Below are 22,102 nucleotides of genomic sequence, written 5' to 3' on the forward strand. Positions count from 1 at the left end.
CTATCTAAACCTTATTATGCTAAATGTTTTTTTTAAATCGGAGCATGGTAGTGTCCAGTGTACAAAAAGTACAGTAAAATGCACAGATGTGTTCAAATCTACCTTGTTCATAGCGCAAATATGTGCACCAAAGCGTGCACAATTAAGTATACGCTAATGAGAAGGAGCCTTAAGTGCCAGCATTGGTCTGCATTTAATGTTGTTTTTTTTTTTTTTTTTTTTTTTTTTTTTTTTTTTTTTACTTAAATGTATTTTGAGCTGATGCAAAATGTTTCATTTAAACCTTATTACAAAGATGATCAACATTTCTCTTCTGCAGCTTCTACCTATCACTGTACATGCGCAATGCAGTCTAAGTCTCAATACAAGACCTGTCAGTGTGACTGGACTGATTTGGTTTCTCCTTTTCTTGGCCTGCATGTTTCTCTGGTCATAAATTAACTACTAAAAAGTGCAGGAGAGGAGAGCGCATGGGGAAACTCAGCTGTCAGTCCAGGCTCAATGATGGATCTCCTACTGAGACTTAGGAGGGGTCTAACCAGGGTGGATTTGCTGTGAAATTTCTGTGCAGAGGGTCCATATGGCAATCCGCAGCATATAGCTGAGAAGTGGATGAGATTTTGAAAATCTTGTCGGCAAGATTTAGTGACTCCTGCACTGAGCAGGGGGTTGGACCCGATGACCATGGAGGTCCTTTCCAGCTCTACCATTCCATAAAACTGCGGAAATAATCCGCACAAAATCTGCGTGGAATTCGATTCCCAAAATGTTTATCACTGTTTTCCCTGTGGAATTCACTTCTTCTTAATGAGGGAGTGAATTCCGCACAGGAATGTGCAATAAAAATGGTTTTGAACAGGCTTTCCGCTGCCGATCTGTAGCAGAATGCCCGCTGTGGAAATTCCACTGCAAATCGGCCCCCATATGGACCCATCCATAGACTGCAGTGTCTACATCTAGTAATATATGCAGTAGAAAACGCGACTCATGTGGACGCACACAAAGGAGTTTTCAGGATTTAAGGAGGGGAAAAAAACTTTCCAGAAACGCTGCCACTCTTGTCCATTGGCTGTTACTAGTACAACAGTTCAGCCCTATTCACTTTAACTGGGGTGAGCTGCAATACCAGACATATTCCATGCAGAAGAGTAGCACTGTTTCCCTGTGGAAAAAGACCTCCCCTTAATTCCTTTAGGCAAAATTTATACCTGAAATATTCCTGTGATACATAACACTGTTCTACTGTATTGATCAATATGTCTACTATCCATGTAATTTACCAACCCTCACTATATTACAGAAGTTATGGCTTCAATATAACAAACAGAAAATCTTCCGTGAGACTCGGAGCAGCCATGAGAAATCAGTCAACCTCCATGAGCAGTTTTGCTTTGAATTTCATGGATCTGAAACATCCCATCTTCAGTGACCTCGATGACCCTCAAGGAATGTATTTACCAAGAACCGTAGATAGAAGCAAACAACCAACATGTCCTCTGTCCCTTGACAGTCATGTGTTGTGTGTAAGTGAAGATGAGGAAGGAACTCCGACTTCAGGTCTGGATAGCAAATCTGCGAGGAAGAAAAGTAATGGTTCTGGACAATATTCAGCATTTACGTATATGTTGTCTTCTGGAGCTTCAGTTCTAGGTAGTGTGTGGGAGAGGAGTTCTACATTCAGTCTGAAGGCCAAGAGGCGTAGCTCTTCTCTGAAAAGCGGCGTTGATGAAGATATAATGATGGTCCCATTGGAGTCTCCAGTGCATGATTCCTCTTTGGCTTCTGGAACACCTCCGGTACTGAGCAGGAGCAGCACAGTGCTCTGTGAGAACTCCACTGACCAGCAGTTTACCTGGGACAGTACCAACTTGTCTATTAGAAGCGATCTCTTAGCTGACAAGGAAACAAGTTCCGCTCCCAGTATTACAGAACATAAACCAGATATTCCTGAAGAAGGGTCTATCAAGAAGGAGATGGTTCAGTTACAAAATCCCGACTTCCTACAGCCAACGGCTTGGTTTGTATGTGTCAGAAACAGGACAGGATCAGATGGAGTTCAACTCGAAAGGAAGGAACTTAATAACGTGCCAAGTCTAGACTCTGGTGTGGATACTACAGAGACAATATTGAGATCAGGATCCGGTGGCTTCAATGCCATTCCCAAAGTTTTAGCAACGTGCAGAAGTGAAAACTATGTTCCACTGAGCAGTCTCAAGGAACAACCCAAAGCAAGTTATAGCAGAGGAGAAACCCAGAAGGTTGAAGAGACACAAGAAGACTGTCAGAAACTATATATAACTCATCAAGAGGCGGCCAGAAAGCTTAATCCAGGATATTCTGATAGAAGTTTGTGGGAGAAAAGGGAAGAGCGGCCATTAATAGTTAACTAGGGTTATTTTGTGTAAAACTTTTTACTAAAGTCGCACTGAGTTAATGTTGTGCATATGTTGAACCTCATGGCTCCAGTGCACTTATTGGGAAACAATGCAGTAAGTGGCGAACTCAACTTTTTTTAATGCACTTCTCAGTTCAATATCTCTATATTGAAAACTTTTTAATTTTATTTTTTTTTCTTTTCAATTTTATAAACTAGCACCTATTAAGTGATTCTGGTGTTTTTTCCCTATTTTAAACTTGATGTAATCATTGGCTAAACAAACTGATATTAAAAGGGGAAAAATGACTTTTTACTAGAGATGAGCGAGCGTACTCGGATAAGCGGTACTCGCTCGAGTAATTGGCTTTATCCGAGTACCGCTGTGCTCGGGGCTAAAGATTCGGGTTCCGGCACGGAGCGGGGAGCTGCAGGGGAGAGCGGGGAGGAACGGAGGTAAGATCCTTCTCTCCCTCTCTCCCGCCCGCTCTCCCCTGCTCCCCGCTGCGACTCGCCTGTCAGCCGCAGCGGCACCCGAATCTTTAGCCCCGAGCACAGCGATACTCAGATAAAGCCAATTACTCGAGCGAGTACCGCTTATCCGAGTATGCTCGCTCATCTCTACTTTTTACCTATGTCTTTATAGAAGTGTACAGCTATGGTGCACAACATGACATTTTTGTTATAACGAAATGTCCTTAATTAACAAATACTTGTTACAGTATGCTTTCTGTTTATCATAATAAACTCAAATTAATTCCTAGCATGTTTGGATGTTTCATTGTGGTGAAATAAGATACATTGGGGTCTGTGGCTGCTGTAAAGATATAAGGAGCACAGATTTAACAAAGCCTGTAGATCAGAGTTTGTACTGCAAGCCGCAGTAGATCAGTTTTATGGGAATGAACAAGACCGGTAATGCAATAGTTTGTACCCTTACAGCTGTCATTGGTCAGCTGTCTGTCACCCCGTTCACATGAGAAGATGTAAGGTCAACCAGCAACAATTATTATCCTCTCATAAATGAGCAAACCAGCAGACTGACAAGCATATGCACATTCGCCAGCTGATCTTTTCCATGTTTACACTGACTATCAAGGAAGTGAACATTCTGGTCTGATGAAGAGCCTGTATAAATGTTCCTTAAAGGGAACCTATCACTTCCCCACAGCGCCATAAACTAAGTTGTGGTGCGGTTAGGGGATGTAACAGAGGTGTGTGTATTTAATTATACTCGCCCAATCCAGTGGTGTCTCCCTCTGAAGTTGTTGCGTGGCACAAAAATCTGACTATTCTTAGAGAGCTGTGCATGCACTTGCCTTTAAAAGTCTACTAGTAATTATTAGGAAATTATAGTACGAGTGTTTCTGGTGCCACAATGCGCCACACAGCTCTGCTACATGCACATCACATACACAGCGCTCTGCTACACCGGGATCACCGAGCAGCACAGCATTTGGGAGAAGGACCTGTGATGATATCACCACCATGCTCTGGCCCTGATCACATGACAGTGACATTACAGTTCCTACATCCTGAGTGAGGGGCGCATATTAACTTTTTTCACAACACTTTTGCCCTATTCAGCAATTCCAGCAACCTGATTGTTTGATTGGTGAATCAGCCAACCCAATCAGGTTGCTGGAATTGCTGAATAGGGCAGAAGTGTTGTGGAAAAAGTTAATATGCGTGAGGGAGCATGTACCTCACTCGGGCTGAAGGACCTGTGCTGACGTCACCTACATGTGATCAGAGGTAGAGCCTGTAACTCGCTCACAGACGGACAGGTGCTTCTTAGTATTTTGATGGGAGAGCATGTGACTCTATATAAGAGTCAGATTTTTGTGCCATACACAGAATTAAGCGGTGGACACTGCTGGATTACAGGTGAGTATTAAAAAAAAACAAAAAAAAAAAAAAAAACACCACTTAGTTTATTGTTTGTGGGGACGTGACCTATTTTTTTTTTTTCCTCCCCATCACCACCGTCATCCCGTCCACAGGGAAACAGTATACATATATACGCTGCCTACAGTATCTGTCTGCTGTCTCAACTCAGCCTTTCAAAAAATAGAAGCAAAACACTTAAGGCCTACTAGTGGCGTTTGGCCACTTGACTGTTTGAGCGCTGTGAATTCCAATAGCTCAGTCATACGCACCTACGTCTCACAACAGGCTTGCTCAAAATTCTTTCCTGGCTCTGCTGTGCGTTCCGTAAGCGAAGTCAGCCTCCAACCACAGGCCAATAAGCGGCACATTTAATTACAGCGTTCTGTTTCTGCTCTACTCGTAATACACCATGCTGAGGGGTAGGGGTAGGCCTAGAGGATGCAGACGCGGGCGAGGACGCGGAGGCCCAAGTCAGGGTGTGGGCACAGGCCGAGCTCCTGATCCAGGTGTATCGCAGCCGACTGCTGCAGGATTAGGGGAGAGGCACATTTCTGGCGTCCCCAGATTAATCTTACAATTAATGGGTCCACGCGGTAGACCTTTATTAGAAAATGAGCAGTGTGAGCAGGTCCTGTTGTGGATGGCAGAAAGTGCATCCAGCAATCTATCGACCACCCAGAGTTCTACGCCGTCCACTGCTGCAACTCTGAATCCTCTGGCTGCTGCTCCTCCTTCCTCCCAGCCTTCTCACTCTATTACAATGACACATTCTGAGGAGCAGGCAGACTCCCAGGAACTGTTCTCGGGCCCCTGCCCGGAATGGGCAGCAATGGTTCCTATCCCACCGGAGGAGTTTGTCGTGACCGATGCCCAACCTTTGGAAAGTTCCCAGGGTCCGGGGGATGAGGCTGGGGACTTCTGGCAACTGTCTCAAGAGCTTTCAGTGGGTGAGGAGGACGACGACGACGACGATGAGACACAGTTGTCTATCACTCAGGTAGTAGTAATTGCAGTAAGTCCGAGGGAGGAGCGCACAGAGGATTCGGAGGAAGAGCAGCAGGACGATGAGGTGACTGACCCCACCTAGTTTGCTAAGCCTACTGAGGACAGGTCTTCAGAGGGGGAGGCAAGTGCAGCAGCAGGGGTAGAGGCAGGGCCAGACCGAATAATCCACCAACTGTTTCCCAAAGCACCCCCTCGCGCCATGCTACCCTGCAGAGGCCAAGGTGCTCAAAGGTCTGGCAGTTTTTCACTGAGAGTGCAGATGACCGACGAACAGTGGTGTGCAACCTTTGTCGCGCCAAGATCAGCCGGGGAGCCACCACCACCAGCATGCGCAGGCATATGATGGCCAAGCACCCCACAAGGTGGGACGAAGGCCGTTCACCACCTCCGGTTTGCACCACTGCCTCTCCCCCTGTGCCCCAACCTGCCACTGAGATCCAACCCCCCTCTCAGGACACAGGCACGACCGTCTCCCGCCCTGCATCCACACCCTCACCTCCGCTGTCCTCGGCCCCATCCACCAATGTCTCTCAGCGCACCATCCAGCCATCGCTAGCGCAAGTGTTTAAGGGCAAGTACGCTGCCACGCACCCGCACGCTCAAGCGTTAAACGTGCACATAGCCAAATTGATCAGCCTGGAGATGCTGCCGTATAGGCTTGTGGAAACGGAGGCTTTCAAAAACATGATGTCGGCGGCCCCGCGCTATTCGGTTCCCAGTCGCCACTACTTTTCTGGATGTGCCGTCCCAGGCCTGCACGAGCACGTCTCCCGCAATATTGTACGCGCCCTCACCAACGCGGTTACTGCCAAGGTCCACTAGACAACGGACACGTGGACAAGCATAGGCGGGCAGGGCCACACTATCTCCCTGACGGCACATTGGGTGAATTTAGTGGAGGCTGGGACCGAGTCAGAGCCTGGGACCGCTCACGTCCTACCCACCCCCAGAATTGCGGGCCCCAGTTCGGTGCTGGTATCTGCGGCGGTGTATGCTTCCTCCACTAAACCACCCTCCTCCTACGCAACCTCTGTCTCGCAATCAAGATGTGTCATCAGCAGCACGTCGCCAGCAGTCGGTGTCACGCGGCGTGGCAGCACAGCGGTGGCCAAGCATCAGCAGACCGCGCTGAAACTACTCAGCTTAGGAGAAAAGAGGCACATGGCCCACGAACTGCTGCAGGGTCTGACAGAGCAGACCGACCGCTGGCTTTCGCCGCTGAGCCTCCAACCGGGCATGGTCGTGTGTAACAACGGCCGTAACCTGGTGGCGGCTCTGCAGCTCGGCAGCCTCACGCACATGCCATGCCTGGCCCACGTCTTTAATTTGGTGGTTCAGCGCTTTCTGAAAAGCTACCCACGCTTTTCAGACCTGCTCGGAAAGGTGCACCGGCTCAGCGCACATTTCCGCAAGTCCAACACGGACGCTGCCACCCTGCGCACCCTGCAACATCGGTTTAATCTGCCAGTGCACTGACTGCTGTGCGACGTGCCCACACGTTGGAACTCTACGCTCCACATGTTGGCCAGGCTGTATGAGCAGCATAGAGCTATAGTGGAATACCAACTCCAACATGGGCGGTGTAGTGGGAGTCAGCCTCCTCAATTCTTTACAGAAGAGTGGGCCTGGTTGGCAGACATCTGCCAAGTCCTTGGAAACTTTGAGGAGTCTACCCAGATGGTGAGCGGGGATGCTGCAATCATTAGCGTCACCATTCCTCTGCTATGCTTCTTGAGAAGTTCCCTGCAAAGCATAAAGGCAGACGCTTTGCGCTCGGAAACAGAGCCGGGGGAAGACAGTATGTCGCTGAATAGTCAGAGCACCCTCCTGTCTATATCTCAGCGCGGTGAGGAGGAGGAGGAGGAGGAGGAGGGGGAGGAGCATGAGGAGGAGGGGGAAGACACAGCTTGGCCCACTGGTGGGGGTACACATGCTGCTGGCCTGTCATCCTTTCAGCGTGTATGGCCTGAGGAGGAGGAGGAGGATCCTGAAAGTGATCTTCCTAGTGAGGACAGCCTGGTGTTGCGTACAGGTACCCTGGCACACATGGCTGACTACATGTTAGTATGCCTTTCTCGTGACCCTCGCATTACACGCATTCTGGCCACTACGGATTACTGGGTGTACACACTGCTCGACCCACGGTATAAGGAGAACCTTTCCACTCTCATACCCGAACAGGAAAGGGGTTCGAGAGTGATGCTATACCACAGGACCCTGGCGGACAAACTGATAGTAAAATTCCCATCCAACAGCGCTAGTGGCAGAAGACGCATTTCCGAGGGCCAGGTAGCAGGGGAGGCGCGGAGATCAGGCAGCATGTACAGCACAGGCAGGGGAGCACTCTCCAAGGCCTTTGCCAGCTTTATGGCTCCTCAGCAAGACTGTGTCACCACTCCCCAGTCCAGGCTGAGTCGGCGGGAGCACTGTAAAAGGATGGTGAGGGAGTACGTAGCCGATCGCACGACCGTCCTCAGTGATGCCTCTGCCCCCTACAACTACTGGGTGTCGAAGCTGGACACGTGGCCTGAACTCGTGCTGTATGCCCTGGAGGTGCTTGCTTGTCCTGCGGCTAGCGTCTTGTCAGAGAGGGTGTTTAGTGCGGCTGGGGGAATCATCACGGATAAGCGTACCCGCCTGTCAACCAACAGTGCCGACAGGCTTACAATCATAAAGATGAACAAAGCCTGGATTTCCCCAGACTTCTCTTCTCCACCAGCGGACAGCAGCGATACCTAAACAATACGTAGGCTGCACCCGCGGATGGAAGCATCGTTCTCTATCACCATAAAAACGGGGACCTTTTAGCTTCATCAATCTGTGTATTATATTCATCCTGCTCCTCCTCCTGAAACCTCACGTAATCACGCCGAACGGGCAATTTTTCTGAGGCCCACAAGGCTCAGTCATATAATTTTTGTAAACAATGTTTATACGTTTCAATTCTCAATTCAATAAAGCGTTGAAACTTGCATCTGAACCAATTTTTATTTTAACTGGGCTGCCTCCAGGCCTAGTTACAAATTAAGCCACATTAACCAAAGCGATTAATGGGTTTCACCTGCCCTCTTGGTTGGGCATGGGCAATTTTTCTGAAGTACATTTGTACTGTTGGTACACCAATTTTTTTGGGCCCTCGCCTACATTGTAATCCTAGTAATTTTTAGCCCACCTGCATTAAAGCTGACGTTTCCTCAGATGTGCTGGGCACTGCAATGGGATATATTTATGTACCGCCGGTGGGTTCCAGGGAGCCACCCATGCTGTCGGTTCACACAGAGTTGTAACCGCATGTGTCCACTTCTAAAGAACCCCAGTCTGACTGGGGCATGCAGTGTGGGCCGAAGCCCACCTGCATTAAACCTGACGTTACCTCAGCTGTGATGGGCAATGCAATGGGATTTATTTATGTACAGCCGGTGGGTTCCAGGGAGCCACCCATGCTGTGGGTGCACACGGAATTCCCATTGCGGAGTTGTACCTGCCTGTGACTATTTATAAAAAACCGCGGTCTGACTGGGGCATGCAGACACCTTGACAGAATGGTGTGTGGCACATGGGTTCCCCATTGCTATGCCCACGTGTGCAGCTCCTGATGGAGGTGGCATAGGATTGGATTTCTCATTGCTTCTGTACAGCATTGTGGGCTATCGCCCCGCCCCTTTTAAAGAGGGTCGCTGCCTAGCCGTGCCAACCCTCTGCAGTGTGTGCCTGCTGTTCCTCCTCATGGCAGATGCGCTTATAAATAGACATGAGGGTGGTGTGGCATGAGGGCAGCTGAAGGCTGCGCAGGGACACTTTGGTGTGCGCTGTGAACACTGGGTGGTGCGGAGGGGGGGGTTGGGCAGCATGTAACCCAGGAGAAGTGGCAGCGGAGTGTCATGCAGGCAGTGATTGTGCTTTGTTGGAGGTAGTGTGGTGCTTAGCTAAGGTATGCCTTGCTAATGAGGGTTTTTCAGAAGTAAAAATTGCTGGGAGGGGGGGGGGTGGCACTCTTGCCGCTATTGTGGCTTAATAGTGGGACCTGGGAACTTGAGATGCAGCCCAACATGTAGCCCCTCGCCTGCCCTATCCGTTGCTGTGTCGTTCCCATCACTTTCTTGAATTGCCCAGATTTTCACAAATGGAAACCTTAGCGAGCATTGGCGATATACAAAAATGCTCGAGTCGCCCATTGACTTCAATGGGGTTCGTTACTCGAAACAAACCCTTGAGCATCGCGAAAATTTCGTCTCGAGTAACGAGCACCCGAGCATTTTGGTGCTCGCTCATCTCTACACTATTTCCATCTTTTTTTTTTTTTTTTTTGGACTGACTTTTTGATCAGAAAATTGAATAGGAAAAAAGCCCACGTGCAAGTAACTGTAGAGTGAAAAAAATATAGCAAACAGTTTAGCATCAAAAACTAAACTCGAGTGTCAATGAGACCCAAGATGCCGTAAGAGAATGTTCTGGAATGTTTACTTGTAGACCATATTTACACAGATAAATGTGTGGGTTCTGTGTGGTTGTGTTGCAATAACCCATTATTTTAAATGGGTTAATTTAGATGGGCGACTTTCTTCCTTCTATGAGATAGAAATATTGGAACATGTTCAAGTACATTTATTTAATAATTTTTTTTAACCACCTACCGCTTTACAGTTCTCCATGCATCCATTCTCTAGAGAAGCAGTCATGTGATGTGAGAGATGCTAGATCCCAGCCTGTACTCTTGGAGATTGCTGGTCTTCAATGTACAGTATAACTTTCATGGGTGGTCGGGGTATTAATTACAAAGATGGCGGTGTCGTAGAAAGTGTTTTTAATCTGTTGGTCAAAAATTTATTTTTTTTCTGTACAGAACATTAAAGTCTTTATAGTAACCAACTTTATCTTTTTTTCTGGCCATCACTTTTTAATGTGTAACATAAATAAAGGACACAACTCCCGAACTCTTCCAGGGGTTGTATGAGATGAGACATGCTGGTTTCTTCTATAAACGACATCTGCTGTATCTAGGATTGCAGGAATGATTGTATTTATTTGAATGGTTTATGGGATAAAAGTGGCAGATTAGTAGGGCTAGAGTGGCCGGCTGGTCACAAACCTTGTGCCCCAACTTTCCTATGACCAGCACCACTTTTCTATGCACAATGCTGCTGCTCTGGTCCTCCCCGCTGTATATAGCAAGAGAATATTAAGGACCGTGATTGATTGTAGCGGTCACATATATGGGCACTTCAGCCATGTAAACAAAGCCCAGCAAGGAGGTCTGGATTGACAGCGCTTCTACCCGCCCCTTCCCAACAAGAAATGTTCCCTACAGGAATTCCCTTTTGTGCCCTGCTCACAAGGTAGTAATGCCCAGCTTGTGCCCTGGATAAGTAAGGGCCCACCTGTAATACTGGTCCCTCACACAGAAGAAACCATGCTGCTGCCTGACTTCGGCGCTGCTCCTGCACATAAGAGGAGGAGCATGTAATGTATAGAATGGCGCTGTAATCAGGTGTCCTGAATGTGGTTACTTCTGTGTGAGTGATAGGGCGCCTATAAGATGGTGGGGTAGTTTGGGTTGTCATGGGTCTTCTACAAGCCCCAGCCAACTGCCCCTGTTATATGTAATCCGCCATTGGAAAGCAGCCATGCCTTTCTAATCTCTTACAACGCAACAGTTGGAGGTAAGACTATGTTAAAAAGGGCCTTTTCAAATGTGCTCACACGCACTTTATGGTTGTTTTCTCACAAATTCTCTTTGCTGTATCTTCTCCAACTAAAAATATACATAATAAAATGCAGAATACTATAGTACAAGGTGCAGTCATTACAATCCACATAGGCAATTTTCCATTATATACATGACTGTATAAGCAGAACAGCAGCAGCTCAGAAAGGCTTTTCCTGTATTAAGTTATCAAGAGAAAATATATTTAAAAAATACAATAAAATACGATTTGGCCAAAACAAAATATTGACCATATGTAACAAGTCCATCTCCTGTAATACACTACTCGGAGCCAAGAATTCCTGATCTACAGCTTCTATGAAGTCTTCTATTTTATCTTACATAGGAAACCTCAGGGGTGTTGAGAGTGAAATCTCGCCTACAGCGAGGAGTTGGTGTACATATTCAATAAGTGAAGAGTCCACATCTTGGCGGGGCTGCGGTCCATGGATGGTCTTTGTCCCTGATACAGGGATTCAATTCCTGATTAGTCCATAGCAGCTCTTGGTATAAATCCTCGTTCCCTCCATCCTTATGGTTTAGATGCATCCGGATGGCTCCAAGCTCCGGGACAACTCCATTAATCTTTTTTGATCGTCGATCACCTTCATATTCTGGATATAAGCCCAGGTGGCTGCTGGACTTCTGAAATTCACGGAATATTCTGAAGCTGAAGGAAACAATGGAATCTGATTGGTTTTTAGGAATTTTAAATTACTGTAAACCAAAAACACTACAACGCCAAAGAGTGTACTGCTCGGGCTTGCCCATAGGTGGCATGTGAGGTGGATCCCGTAATCATATATATGCATATAATAGATCAGGCAGGGGAGGTCCCCTGAAATGTTACTGCTGCTGCCTCCATGCTTGCCTCTCTTGTCTCCTCAGTACGTTGGCTTGTTCTGCATGAAGTTAAGCACTATTAGAACTTAAAGCACTTCAGGGTGAAGAAAAGCCTTGTGTATGTATGCCTTAAACCATGAGATAAAAAGAAAAAATGGCGTCGGTGATTTATTATATGCATATATGAAATTAGGCTAATTTCACAAGAGCGTGATATCGCGCTTGGGAACATGCAATTTCCCTATGGATCAGATTTTAATACTTGCATTAAAATACAATGTTTCTGCAAATAAGTGGCCAAATCTGCACTTTTTAGGTGTAGATCTGGCCACTGCAGATTTAGGGCGTCTTCAGACAGACATATCTGCATGCAATTTTTGCGTGGGCAAAACACAGAAAATGTGCCGATTTGCACACAAATCAACCTAGTTCCCTGTGCTAATATGTTGCGCTGTGGCGAGCGTATTTGCACATACTCTAATCTGAAGCCGTCCTTGAGGCTTATTGACTGCAAGTTTCTCTCTGCAGAAAGTACACAGCAGATACACTGAGGCCATTTTCACATAGCCAAGAAAATCGCGCAAGATTTGTGAGTTGTGAGATGCACAAATATACACATGAGCAATTTAATTCCCGCATCACACGGCAAAGCGAGAAATGCATTGCGGCACGTCATATTTTTGGGCATGCCCTTGCATCACCCATTGCCTTCAATGGAGCAAAAGTAACACAACAACTGTCAAGAAGCTCACGGATGCTCTGATCCAGGTCTGGGAGGAGCTCCCTCAGGGACATCATTCGCTGACTCATCAAAAACATGGCCAGTAGAGCTGAGCGAGTATACTCGCTAAAGCACATTACTCGAGCGAGTAGTGCCTTAGCCGAGTATCTCCCCGCTCGTCTCTAAAGTTTCGGGTGCCGACGGGGGGTGGGGAGGAATGGAGGGGAGATCTCCCTCTCTCCCCCCCGCTTCCCGCTGCAACTCACCTGTCACCCGCGCCGGCCCCCGAATCTTTAGAGACGAGCGCGGAGATACTCGGCTAAGACACTACTCGCTCGAGTAATGTGCCTTAGCGAGTATACTCGCTCATTTCTAATGGCCAGTCATTGCCAGGCGTGCATACAGGCATGTGGTGGCCATACTCGCTACTGACTCAAATTATGAGTTGCCATGATGGAACTGATTCAAAATGATTTCCTGGTGATCTAGAATCCAACCGGCAATTGCTTGATGATTTTGGTTTCCATCCTCAACGAATTACACAATTTGTATCAGTAAATAGTCTCAGCTTAAGTCTTTCGTTCATTGAGATTAAAATGTGTCATTTAAGTGTTCCCCTAATTTTTGAAGTACATGCTTCCCATATTCCAGTCCGGGACTTGCATCTAATTAAATGGGAATGTATCATGTATTTCAATAAGTAGGAGCAGCTAGCCGTACGAATATTTAGAAGAGACCAACATGCTTATATTTCCAGTATTGTTCTACAATGTAAAGCAGTAGACTCACATGTGGACATCCGAACGTGAGTGGCTTCTTCCAGGATGTGTAGTGGTCGTGACCGCAGAGGCGAAAGAGGAGCTGCAAAGAGTAAACATTTACGTGAAGACGGGGTTTCATTGCGAACAGCATTTCACACGCCAGTTTTAATAAGATATCCCTTGGTGCACCCCTCTTAATATATTAGGCGCATCTCGGCACCTCTGGCGTACATTTCTGGCATAACTTAGATAAATATGTTGGTCCACAGTGGCCTGGGCGATCAATTATTGCTACGTGTAAATGTCCCCTTAGACTCCGCTCCAAAACACAGAAATGTGTACAGGTGAACATTGCCATGGCTATATTGCAAAGGCAAACAAGCTGGTCTCATGCCACCAAATTTGAATTGAGGATTCTGCAATCGGTGTCCGCACGAATGATCCGTGGTAAAACGTGGGCATGGAAAGACATGCATTTTCCTTCACACTGATGGATATGAATTGCATGTTCCATGAGCGGAAGAAAAATCGTAGCATGTTCTATTTTACTCGGAAACCGTACGGACGGCTTCTATTGATGTCAATTAAGGGGAGCAACCAGCACATATGCAATTAGCGTTGTGTATGGGCTGCAAACAAAAAAAAAAACAACTGTACTGCCCATGACCACCTGCAAGCCAACACAGTCATACGCAATACAATTCATTGCCGTACGCAGGGTCACCAGCCGGTCTCATAGCCGAAATCCAACCCAATCGTGAGCCCGGCCAAAGAGTGTAACAGCACGCTACAGGTGCACTCTGATCATTGGTGGGGTCCACCACATGTGACCCCTGCAACTATTGTTCCTGTGTGAAAGCAGAGGAGCTATAGTTGTAGGGATAACTGTCTAGTGCTCGACCATGATCCTAAGATTCAGTTCCAGAAAACCTCTTTAATGCAAATAGTAGATTCAGCAATAATTCAAGTATAGCAGCGTTTTTTCAAATTTGGAAGGACATTCCAAAACTCAACGTTTTTACATGGGACAGCCTTTTGGGCGTAGATGGCTGACAGGTCGTCCTAACAATTATCACAGGATTCGATCATCTCCAGTGAACAGAGGCAGAGCGGGTTGGCGACTCTTCCGGCCCACCCACCTCCATTCAAAATCAACAGGCAGTCTTTCATAAGTGAACATAAGTATCTGTTTACTTTCCGATCAGTTTTTTGCATACAGAAACTGAACAACGAATGGGGATTCTCTGTAAGGACGCTTTAGAACATCCTTGCAAAGTTAGACAAGGACTGCCTGGATGTCTATGGGCAGCCCTAAAGTGGTTAAAGGAGCTGTCTTGTTGCAGAATATGGCCGTCATACAATGGCTAGCCTCTTCACTGCAAAGAGCTGTGTGAGCGCTGCCGGACACTGGGCGACCCGGTATTACATGGTTACTCCTCCGTCTGAATTGGAGTCACGGAATACCTCATTCCCTTGCATTGTCGGATGTAGAAGCAATGTGTGGCCACCCGTCCCTTCCAGCCGTGATCACCAGCAGGTCTTCTAATGCCCAGATTAACCATAGTCAGTGCTTAAGCTTTTTGTATATCCTTATTACATAATGGGGCAGGGTAGCTATAATCTACTAATAGCGAAGACACTAGAGTAACCTAACGAGCAGAAATATGTTCTACAGTACAAGAGAAGATTACTGTCTATGGAGAGCACGTCACATATGAATAAATGGACTTACTGAGGCTCTGGCTGCGATAAGTGTGAAACATCTGGATAGTCTTTGCAATCATTCGCTGTAAAAATAAAAAGAGATGAAAATACAGATTATAGAACGATAAAACACAAGCTGATCGCTGGTTCGTGTTTTTTTTATTTTTTTTTAACCAGCACTATAGAAAAAAAAATGAAATCTGAATGAAGGCTCAGAAATGTGGAGAAAGCACATCATTTGAGATTATATATGTATATATGAAATTTAATCAGTTGATCGCAACATATAATTCGCTAATTCTAATTTTGTGCATCGGCAATACAGGTTTTCTCTACATTTGTTTAACTTTTGCACCGTTCTTTTTGAATCCCATGTACTACCATGTTTCCCTGAATATAAGACACTGTCTTATATTAATGTTTGCCCAAAAAGAGACAGTGTCTTATTTTCAGGCGGTGGGGGGCTTATACTCACCTGGTCCGCACGTCCGTCCCTCCTGCTGCTGGTCTCCGGCGGTGATGCAGCAGTCTGCAGTGTCTTGTGACAGGGCTTTGACTACCCCACCTCCAGCAAAACGAGCGCTATGATTGGATCTAGTTCCAGCCAATCTCAGCGGCACTCGATGAACCAATCACAGCCATTCAGTACTATCATTCACTGAATGGCTGTGAATAATCGAGCGCCAGCTATGATTGGCTAGCGCTCAATCCAATCACAGTGCTTGCTTTGATGGAGGCGGGGTAGCCAAAGCCCCATCACCAGAAAGTAGAGGATCTCTCAGTGCAGAGGACACAGCAGCTTGTTGCAGCATCGGGGACCATCGCGAGGAACTGAGACACCGCTGGCCAGGTAAGTATTGATGTTTTGTTGGGGCTTTTTCATGTCCTTAAGCTAGGGCTTATTTTCGGGGGAGGGCTTATATTTCAAGCCTCCCCTGAAAACCGGTATAGGTCTTACTTTCGGGGAAAACTGTATAGAGCGCAGTCTGCTAATAGAGCTCGGTAACATCAATTGGAAACAGCAGCCTTTTAGATTACAATGCAATCTGGAATAAATGGCAGCCTGCATTCTGCTGTTGTCTTTGTAGAACACTAGGTAGGATCTTGATTTTGCCACTTGCTCTATTTGCCAACCTGTGCTCCGTTTCCTCTTACTCATAGAGTTTTCATATTAGAAGTTATTAAGGAATTTCTTTGTGTTCTGTATATGCGTATTCCTTAGTTGTCATTGTTAACTTACCATTTTCTCAAAGTTTACCAAGTTGTCCAATGTACTTCTGTTACCCTCGTGGATAAACGTAAGGTCTGTAAAATAATCAACATCAAAGCATGATTGCACTCCCGGAAGTACAGCCATAACAAACAGATCATAGGGGAAATCGGCTAGAATTTATCTTATGGCTCAGGGATGGGGATATAATCTACAGGACAGTCAGTAATTTCTGTGTGCTGTGTAATTCACCACATTCCCTGTGAAAAAGTGCTTCTAGGGGTGATATGCCCAGTCATTGGTACAAGGCTTGTATAAAGAGTCTAACATTGACTTGTAGGAATGCTGCCTTCCAATAGGTGGTGCTGCAGAGGTATTGTTCCATCTCCCTTATTTACAATCCAATATACAATAGACATACAACTAGTATACATGAAAGAAAATGTAGTTTATCTTTGGCATGTTTGCCACCATACAAAAGCATTGTGGCTTTATTCAGGATCCATGTGATATGAATCCCTATATGCCTGCTTGCTCATATCCCAACGCCTATATTTTTCTTGTCCAAGTCTATTATTTTTCTCAAGGTAAGACACTTGGGAGGGGTTTGGCATCCATTTTTCCCCCAGCTCCATAGATCTAATATTCCTACATGGCCAAAATTCTACCACGTGAGTAAGACCAATGAACACTGTATGCTCAGTGCTCTAAACTCTCAGCAATAGAGTTGTAGTAGATTGGTAGAATATACTAAATATTTGTTTTATTACATTTATTCAGGATATGGATATATATAATCTATGCATGTGTGTGTGTGTGATATATATCCTGCTTTGGGCAACAACATTATTACAATGGCAAAATGGTTTCTATGCGATTATTCAGGGTATATCTGTATAATATATATAACATTTTGGCACTGTAATACTAATTTTGACCAAATCAGCAAATTGGTTGAAAGCCAGAATTCTAGATCATGGTTTGAGGAAGTACATTTACTGAAATACGTTTATTTTTATGGCTAGCCTAAATAATGTTTCAGTTATCTACTTAAAGACGTTGTCCAGGATTAGAAACAAAGGTCTACCGTGTCTCGTATTACAGGTCATCCCCATTCACTTCAATGGGCATGAACTGCAATACTAAACACAGACTACGGACAAACGTGGCACATTTTCTAGAAAAAAAAAAGATCTGTAGCATTTTTGGATCCTTTATCAACTCCTTTAAAACAATGTTCTTACAAATTTTAATTTTTAGTATTCAACATACATTGTTGATCTACTGATAGACTAGTTAGTTCAACTCAACTATAATACCTTTTAGAATAAGTGGAAGGAATGGAATGAGCGGAGGGCTGAGCTTGGCAACAGCAAGTCTGTAGGATCTATGATTCCAGGAGGGGTCCTGCAAACAAAGTATACAGTATTCATTCAAGCTGTGTAAAATGCCATATACACAATCTAATAGCTGTAATCCCCATGCAGTAGTCATCTTGTACTGTTCCTGAGGTATGGTCTGTCTTATACACTCATTGACAAATAAAATGATGCACCAAAAAGTAGTTGTTGGAATCTGACGAAACGTTATATGTGTGACTGTAATGATGATATAAGTAAGTGATTACAATATCAGAGCAAAAGGATAAGTTTATTGGGGAAAACTGAACAAGTCAAAGGAGGCTCTACTACCCTGTTGGACTGTCTCTAGCCTGGATACATGATGAGATACTGTTGGGCATACCGGCTCCGTATGTTATCCTGCAGCACATTTGCCCACAGATATTGGAACTGGGCCTCTTGATCCTGCACACTTGTAAGCTACCGAAGCTGGTGTCTTGGCCGGTCCCATAAATGCTTGATAAATTACCTGACTAGGAAGGTCAAGGAAGTGTGGCAACAATGCTGGAGGCATTCCTGGGAAACCCTTGCTGTGTGTGGGAGGGTATTAGCCTTCTGAAAAATGCCTTTTGGAAGCCCTGCCATGGGAGCCAATACATGTGGCCACAGGATTTCCGCACATATTTCTGAGGTTTTAGTGTCCCTTGATCACTACTGGGGATGACCGACTGTTGTATACGATGGCCCCCAGATCATCCCACCGGCAGTTGGGGCAGCATGCCACTCCACAGCAAAGGCAAGATTGAAGCGCTCACTATGAGGCCTCCATACTCAAACAGAACCATCATCGGCTCCTAAAGAGAAACAGATAATACCCTCCCACACACACACACTGGATTTGTTGCTAAAGAAGATACAGTTCCACTTCACTGCAGTCCTGGTTTCTTGTTCATGACACCACTGCAAACTAAGGTGGTGGTGTTGGGTGGTAATGGCAGGACACATAAAATAAACCATGACACCAAATTTCCTACTCCTAAGCACCTGGGAATGGTTATGCAGAGACAGGGGTCTGTAATGAAGGTAATGAACGACCCTTCCCTCATGATACGCCCCCTCTCAAAGTCTGTTAACTGGGCAAAATATCTTCAAGTGCATTGTAAAGGCATATGTAGCAGTCAATGATCTCTCAACAAGGGGCATACTACACAAAAGTAGTCTCTGAGAGCCTTTTTAAAGTGCAATGGGGGAAGCACGTTTACAGCCTCTAGTGGCAAGACTTGAGTGTCTAATCAGACGACAACTATAATCATGTACATATCTACCTGAAACATAGCTGCATGCTGGGTCTTGCAGCAATCCGACATTTCTACCTGGTTCCATTATTTTTTTTGGCAGTGAATTTACTTAAAAACTCTATTTGCAAGATACTAAGCTGAACTATCCCAACATGCCTGGCTGTTTAAATGTCCACATAAAACTTATGCTAGGAAGTGTAACTGTTGCAATAGCACTCTACAAGACCATTTATATTATATGAGCTCAGATAAGATGTCAGAGATATTTGGTAAGAAGCTAAAAAAGTATGTTTAAAAAGTTACCAAAGTTGTGGCAGATGTAAATATCTTAATTTTCTAACCATATACGTACCTTATGGATATTGTAAGGAAAATGTAACATGACTGTACATAGTTGTTTACATTTTATATGCTCAGTTGTAAATAGTTAGTTTGAAAAGGTGTGGAAGTACAAGAAGATGGACTGTTAAATATTCATTGGTGTGATCCTTGCTACTAGAGATGAGCGAGTATACTCGCTAAGGCACATTACTCGAGCGAGTAGTGCCTTAGCCGAGTATCTCCCTGCTCGTCTCTAAAGATTCGGGGACCGGCGCGGATGACGGGTGAGTTGCGGCGGGGAGCGGGGGGGGGGGGGGGAGAGAGGGAGAGAGAGATCTCCCCTCCATTCCTCCCCGTTCTTCCCCGCCGCTCCCCGCCCCCCGCCGGCCCCCGAATCTTTAGAGACGAGCGGGGAGATACTCGGCTAAGGCACTACTTGCTCGAGTAATGTGCCTTAGCGAGTATACTCGCTCATCTCTACTTGCTACCTAGCTGCCCAGTCTAGAGCAAGTAATTTGCTTTAATAGAGTAAAAGTTGAGTAAACACCTGGAGTTTAGAGTGGAAAGTATAAAAAGATATACCGAACAATGCGGCAATGTCACAGCTGAAAAGGGCAACTATGTAGCTGGAGTGCGCTTCATTTTTTTTTCTTTCGTGCACCCTCAGGAACTAAGACTTTAGAATGCCTTGTAAGGTCCAAGTCTTGGTGCCTCTTTGTTTTCATAACAGTTTTGCATTTATTTGTATGTCATTTTATTTTAAATGTTTATCTTTTTGTAAGCACTGCATTTTTATTAAAGCTTAAAACTTTAATAAGCTTGGTCCCTGTTGTTCTAAATCATTAAGCATTTGTTGGTATTAACACTTTGCTTGCTGGAGAGCAGTGTGTGAGTGAGTTTGTGGGGCTTCTCACATTTCAGGAGGGCGTCGGCAAGAATCTGGGGGGGGGCTATGGACTGTGTTCGGCTGTGCTTTATGCACAATATGCAACCTCTTGGAAACTGAGCACAAGACTGAGTGAGTGAGATAAATCTACCCCTTGCAGTTGCACCCACGTCATAGGCTGGGTAAGTGCATACATGACGGACATAAAATGGAAATTATTGAGGCTAAATAAGTAAGGGAAGCAACAAATGAGAAAAATAAAAAGTTTACCACCAGTTTAGTTTAAAACTAGTATATAAAGCAGGATTTAGCTATATAATTATTACTTTACTACTGCATAAAATGATGATACTTACCATGAGTCTTTCAAAGATGGAATATAACTTTCTGGTTTTGTTGGGCAACCGCTAAAATAAAGACAAAAAAATTAATTGACTTTTTTTGTGTACATATAAATGACTGGAGTCTAAAGTCATACAAAGTGCCTTGTCAGGGAAATGCTTTATCAGTGTTCATTCACCCTGCTATAGTAAAATTAATCCTAGTCACCATAATGGCTTCTATCCATGATCAATGTTCAGTATAAATATACATTAAAGTAACAACCCCTGGTGAACGTCTTTGTGGCTATGACTCACCTGCCATGTCCTGGACATACGGCTCACTGCAGTGTTACTGAGGCCAAACATGACAGCAAAGAAAGAATTCAAGTTTTTCTGCTCCTTGAGACTATGAAGAAACAAATAATTATGATTAAAATTCCAAAAATAGTATTCTAAACTAAGAGGCTCATGATAGGAAAAGCTTAATCACCGTCCTTACTAATCATCAATGTAATAAATATAACATTTTAAATTGCCAGCCTGCATATAAATCCATGTTTTCCATGCTGTGGTCCAAACTGTACATCCGAGTGCTTTCAATTTAATTGGGAAAAATATTTGTTTTCCCAATTAAATAACAAAAGCTTTACTATTGTATTACTTTTGATATACACGTTATAACAGTATTATATTTACTGATGCTGTATTATGCACATTTTATTATTTTTTGTTGCATGTGCAAGAATCATTCATCTGTCCCAGGTGCTTCGGTAAGAGTACATACCCAGGTATCCAGCATTCCCATTCATTTGGAGATTTTTATGGCCAAAGGGAGGTATCTATAGCTATAGGAACCCATCCAAAAGTGTTCTTTTGGATGCGACGGATGTGCCCACATGTTTTGATCAAAATGTGTGCTGAGAACCTTGCATTTTTAATGAGGTTAGCATAAACAGTTGTGCAATTTTATTCAGATGTTAAAGGGGTTGTCCCACGCCGAAACAGGTCTTTTTTTTTTCAACCCCCCCCCCCCCCCCCCCCGTTCGGCGCGAGACAACCCCGATGCAGGGACTTAAAAAAAAAACAGCACAGCGCTTACCTGAATCCCCGCGCTCCGGTGACTTCTATACTTACCGGTTGAAGATGGCCGCCGGGGTCTGCTCCCTCCGTGGACCGCAGCTCTTCTGTGCGGTCCATTGCCGATTCCAGCCTCCTGATTGGCTGGAATCGGCACGTGACGGGGCGGAGCTACACGGAGCTACACGGAGCCCCATAGAGAACAGCAGAAGACCCGGACTGCGCAAGCGCGTCTAATTTGGCCATTAGACGGCGAAAATTAGACGGCAACCATGGAGACGGGGACGCCAGCAACGGAGCAGGTAAGTGAATAACTTCTTATAACTTCTGTATGGCTCATAATTAATGCACAATGTACATTACAAAGTGCATTATTATGGCCATACAGAAGTGTATAGACCCACTTGCTGCCGCGGGACAACCCCTTTAAATCTGTATGAGTGCTTAAGCGTGTGTTTGTTGCAGCCATGGCGTATGTGCACCTTCATTTTATTAAACTTTATTTGTTAGTAGCGCTAACTCTGTCTCTTGTTGCGTGTGCATTGGTGGCGTAGTGGCTGCTTTTACTTTTGTCATGCACTCCATTAGCCCATCCATATCGGGTGCTTCAGTAAGAATATATTGCCCGGTATCCAGTTTTTCCAT

General features: G+C 45.2%; 2 protein-coding genes across 2 annotated transcripts in view; both read right to left on the reverse strand.

The window, feature by feature from the left end:
- The window catches only part of LOC136584493 (twist-related protein 2-like), a 296,978-nt gene that overhangs the window by 14,552 nt on the left and 260,324 nt on the right, over positions 1–22,102 (reverse strand). The window lies entirely within an intron of this gene.
- Positions 9,864–22,102, reverse strand: part of RAPGEF3 (Rap guanine nucleotide exchange factor 3) — a 75,830-nt gene continuing 63,591 nt past the window's right edge. The window contains exons 21-27 of the mRNA XM_066584317.1: positions 20,696–20,786; positions 20,414–20,464; positions 17,532–17,619; positions 16,243–16,307; positions 15,031–15,085; positions 13,327–13,398; positions 9,864–11,643 (exon numbers count right to left, since the gene is read on the reverse strand). Of these exons, the coding sequence (XP_066440414.1) occupies positions 11,513–11,643; positions 13,327–13,398; positions 15,031–15,085; positions 16,243–16,307; positions 17,532–17,619; positions 20,414–20,464; positions 20,696–20,786 (553 nt within the window). The 3' untranslated portion in view covers positions 9,864–11,512. The remainder of the gene's footprint in view (positions 11,644–13,326; positions 13,399–15,030; positions 15,086–16,242; positions 16,308–17,531; positions 17,620–20,413; positions 20,465–20,695; positions 20,787–22,102) is intronic.

The sequence above is a fragment of the Eleutherodactylus coqui genome, chromosome 1 (genome assembly GCF_035609145.1).
Source record: "Eleutherodactylus coqui strain aEleCoq1 chromosome 1, aEleCoq1.hap1, whole genome shotgun sequence".
NCBI classification, from domain to species: domain Eukaryota; kingdom Metazoa; phylum Chordata; class Amphibia; order Anura; family Eleutherodactylidae; genus Eleutherodactylus; species Eleutherodactylus coqui.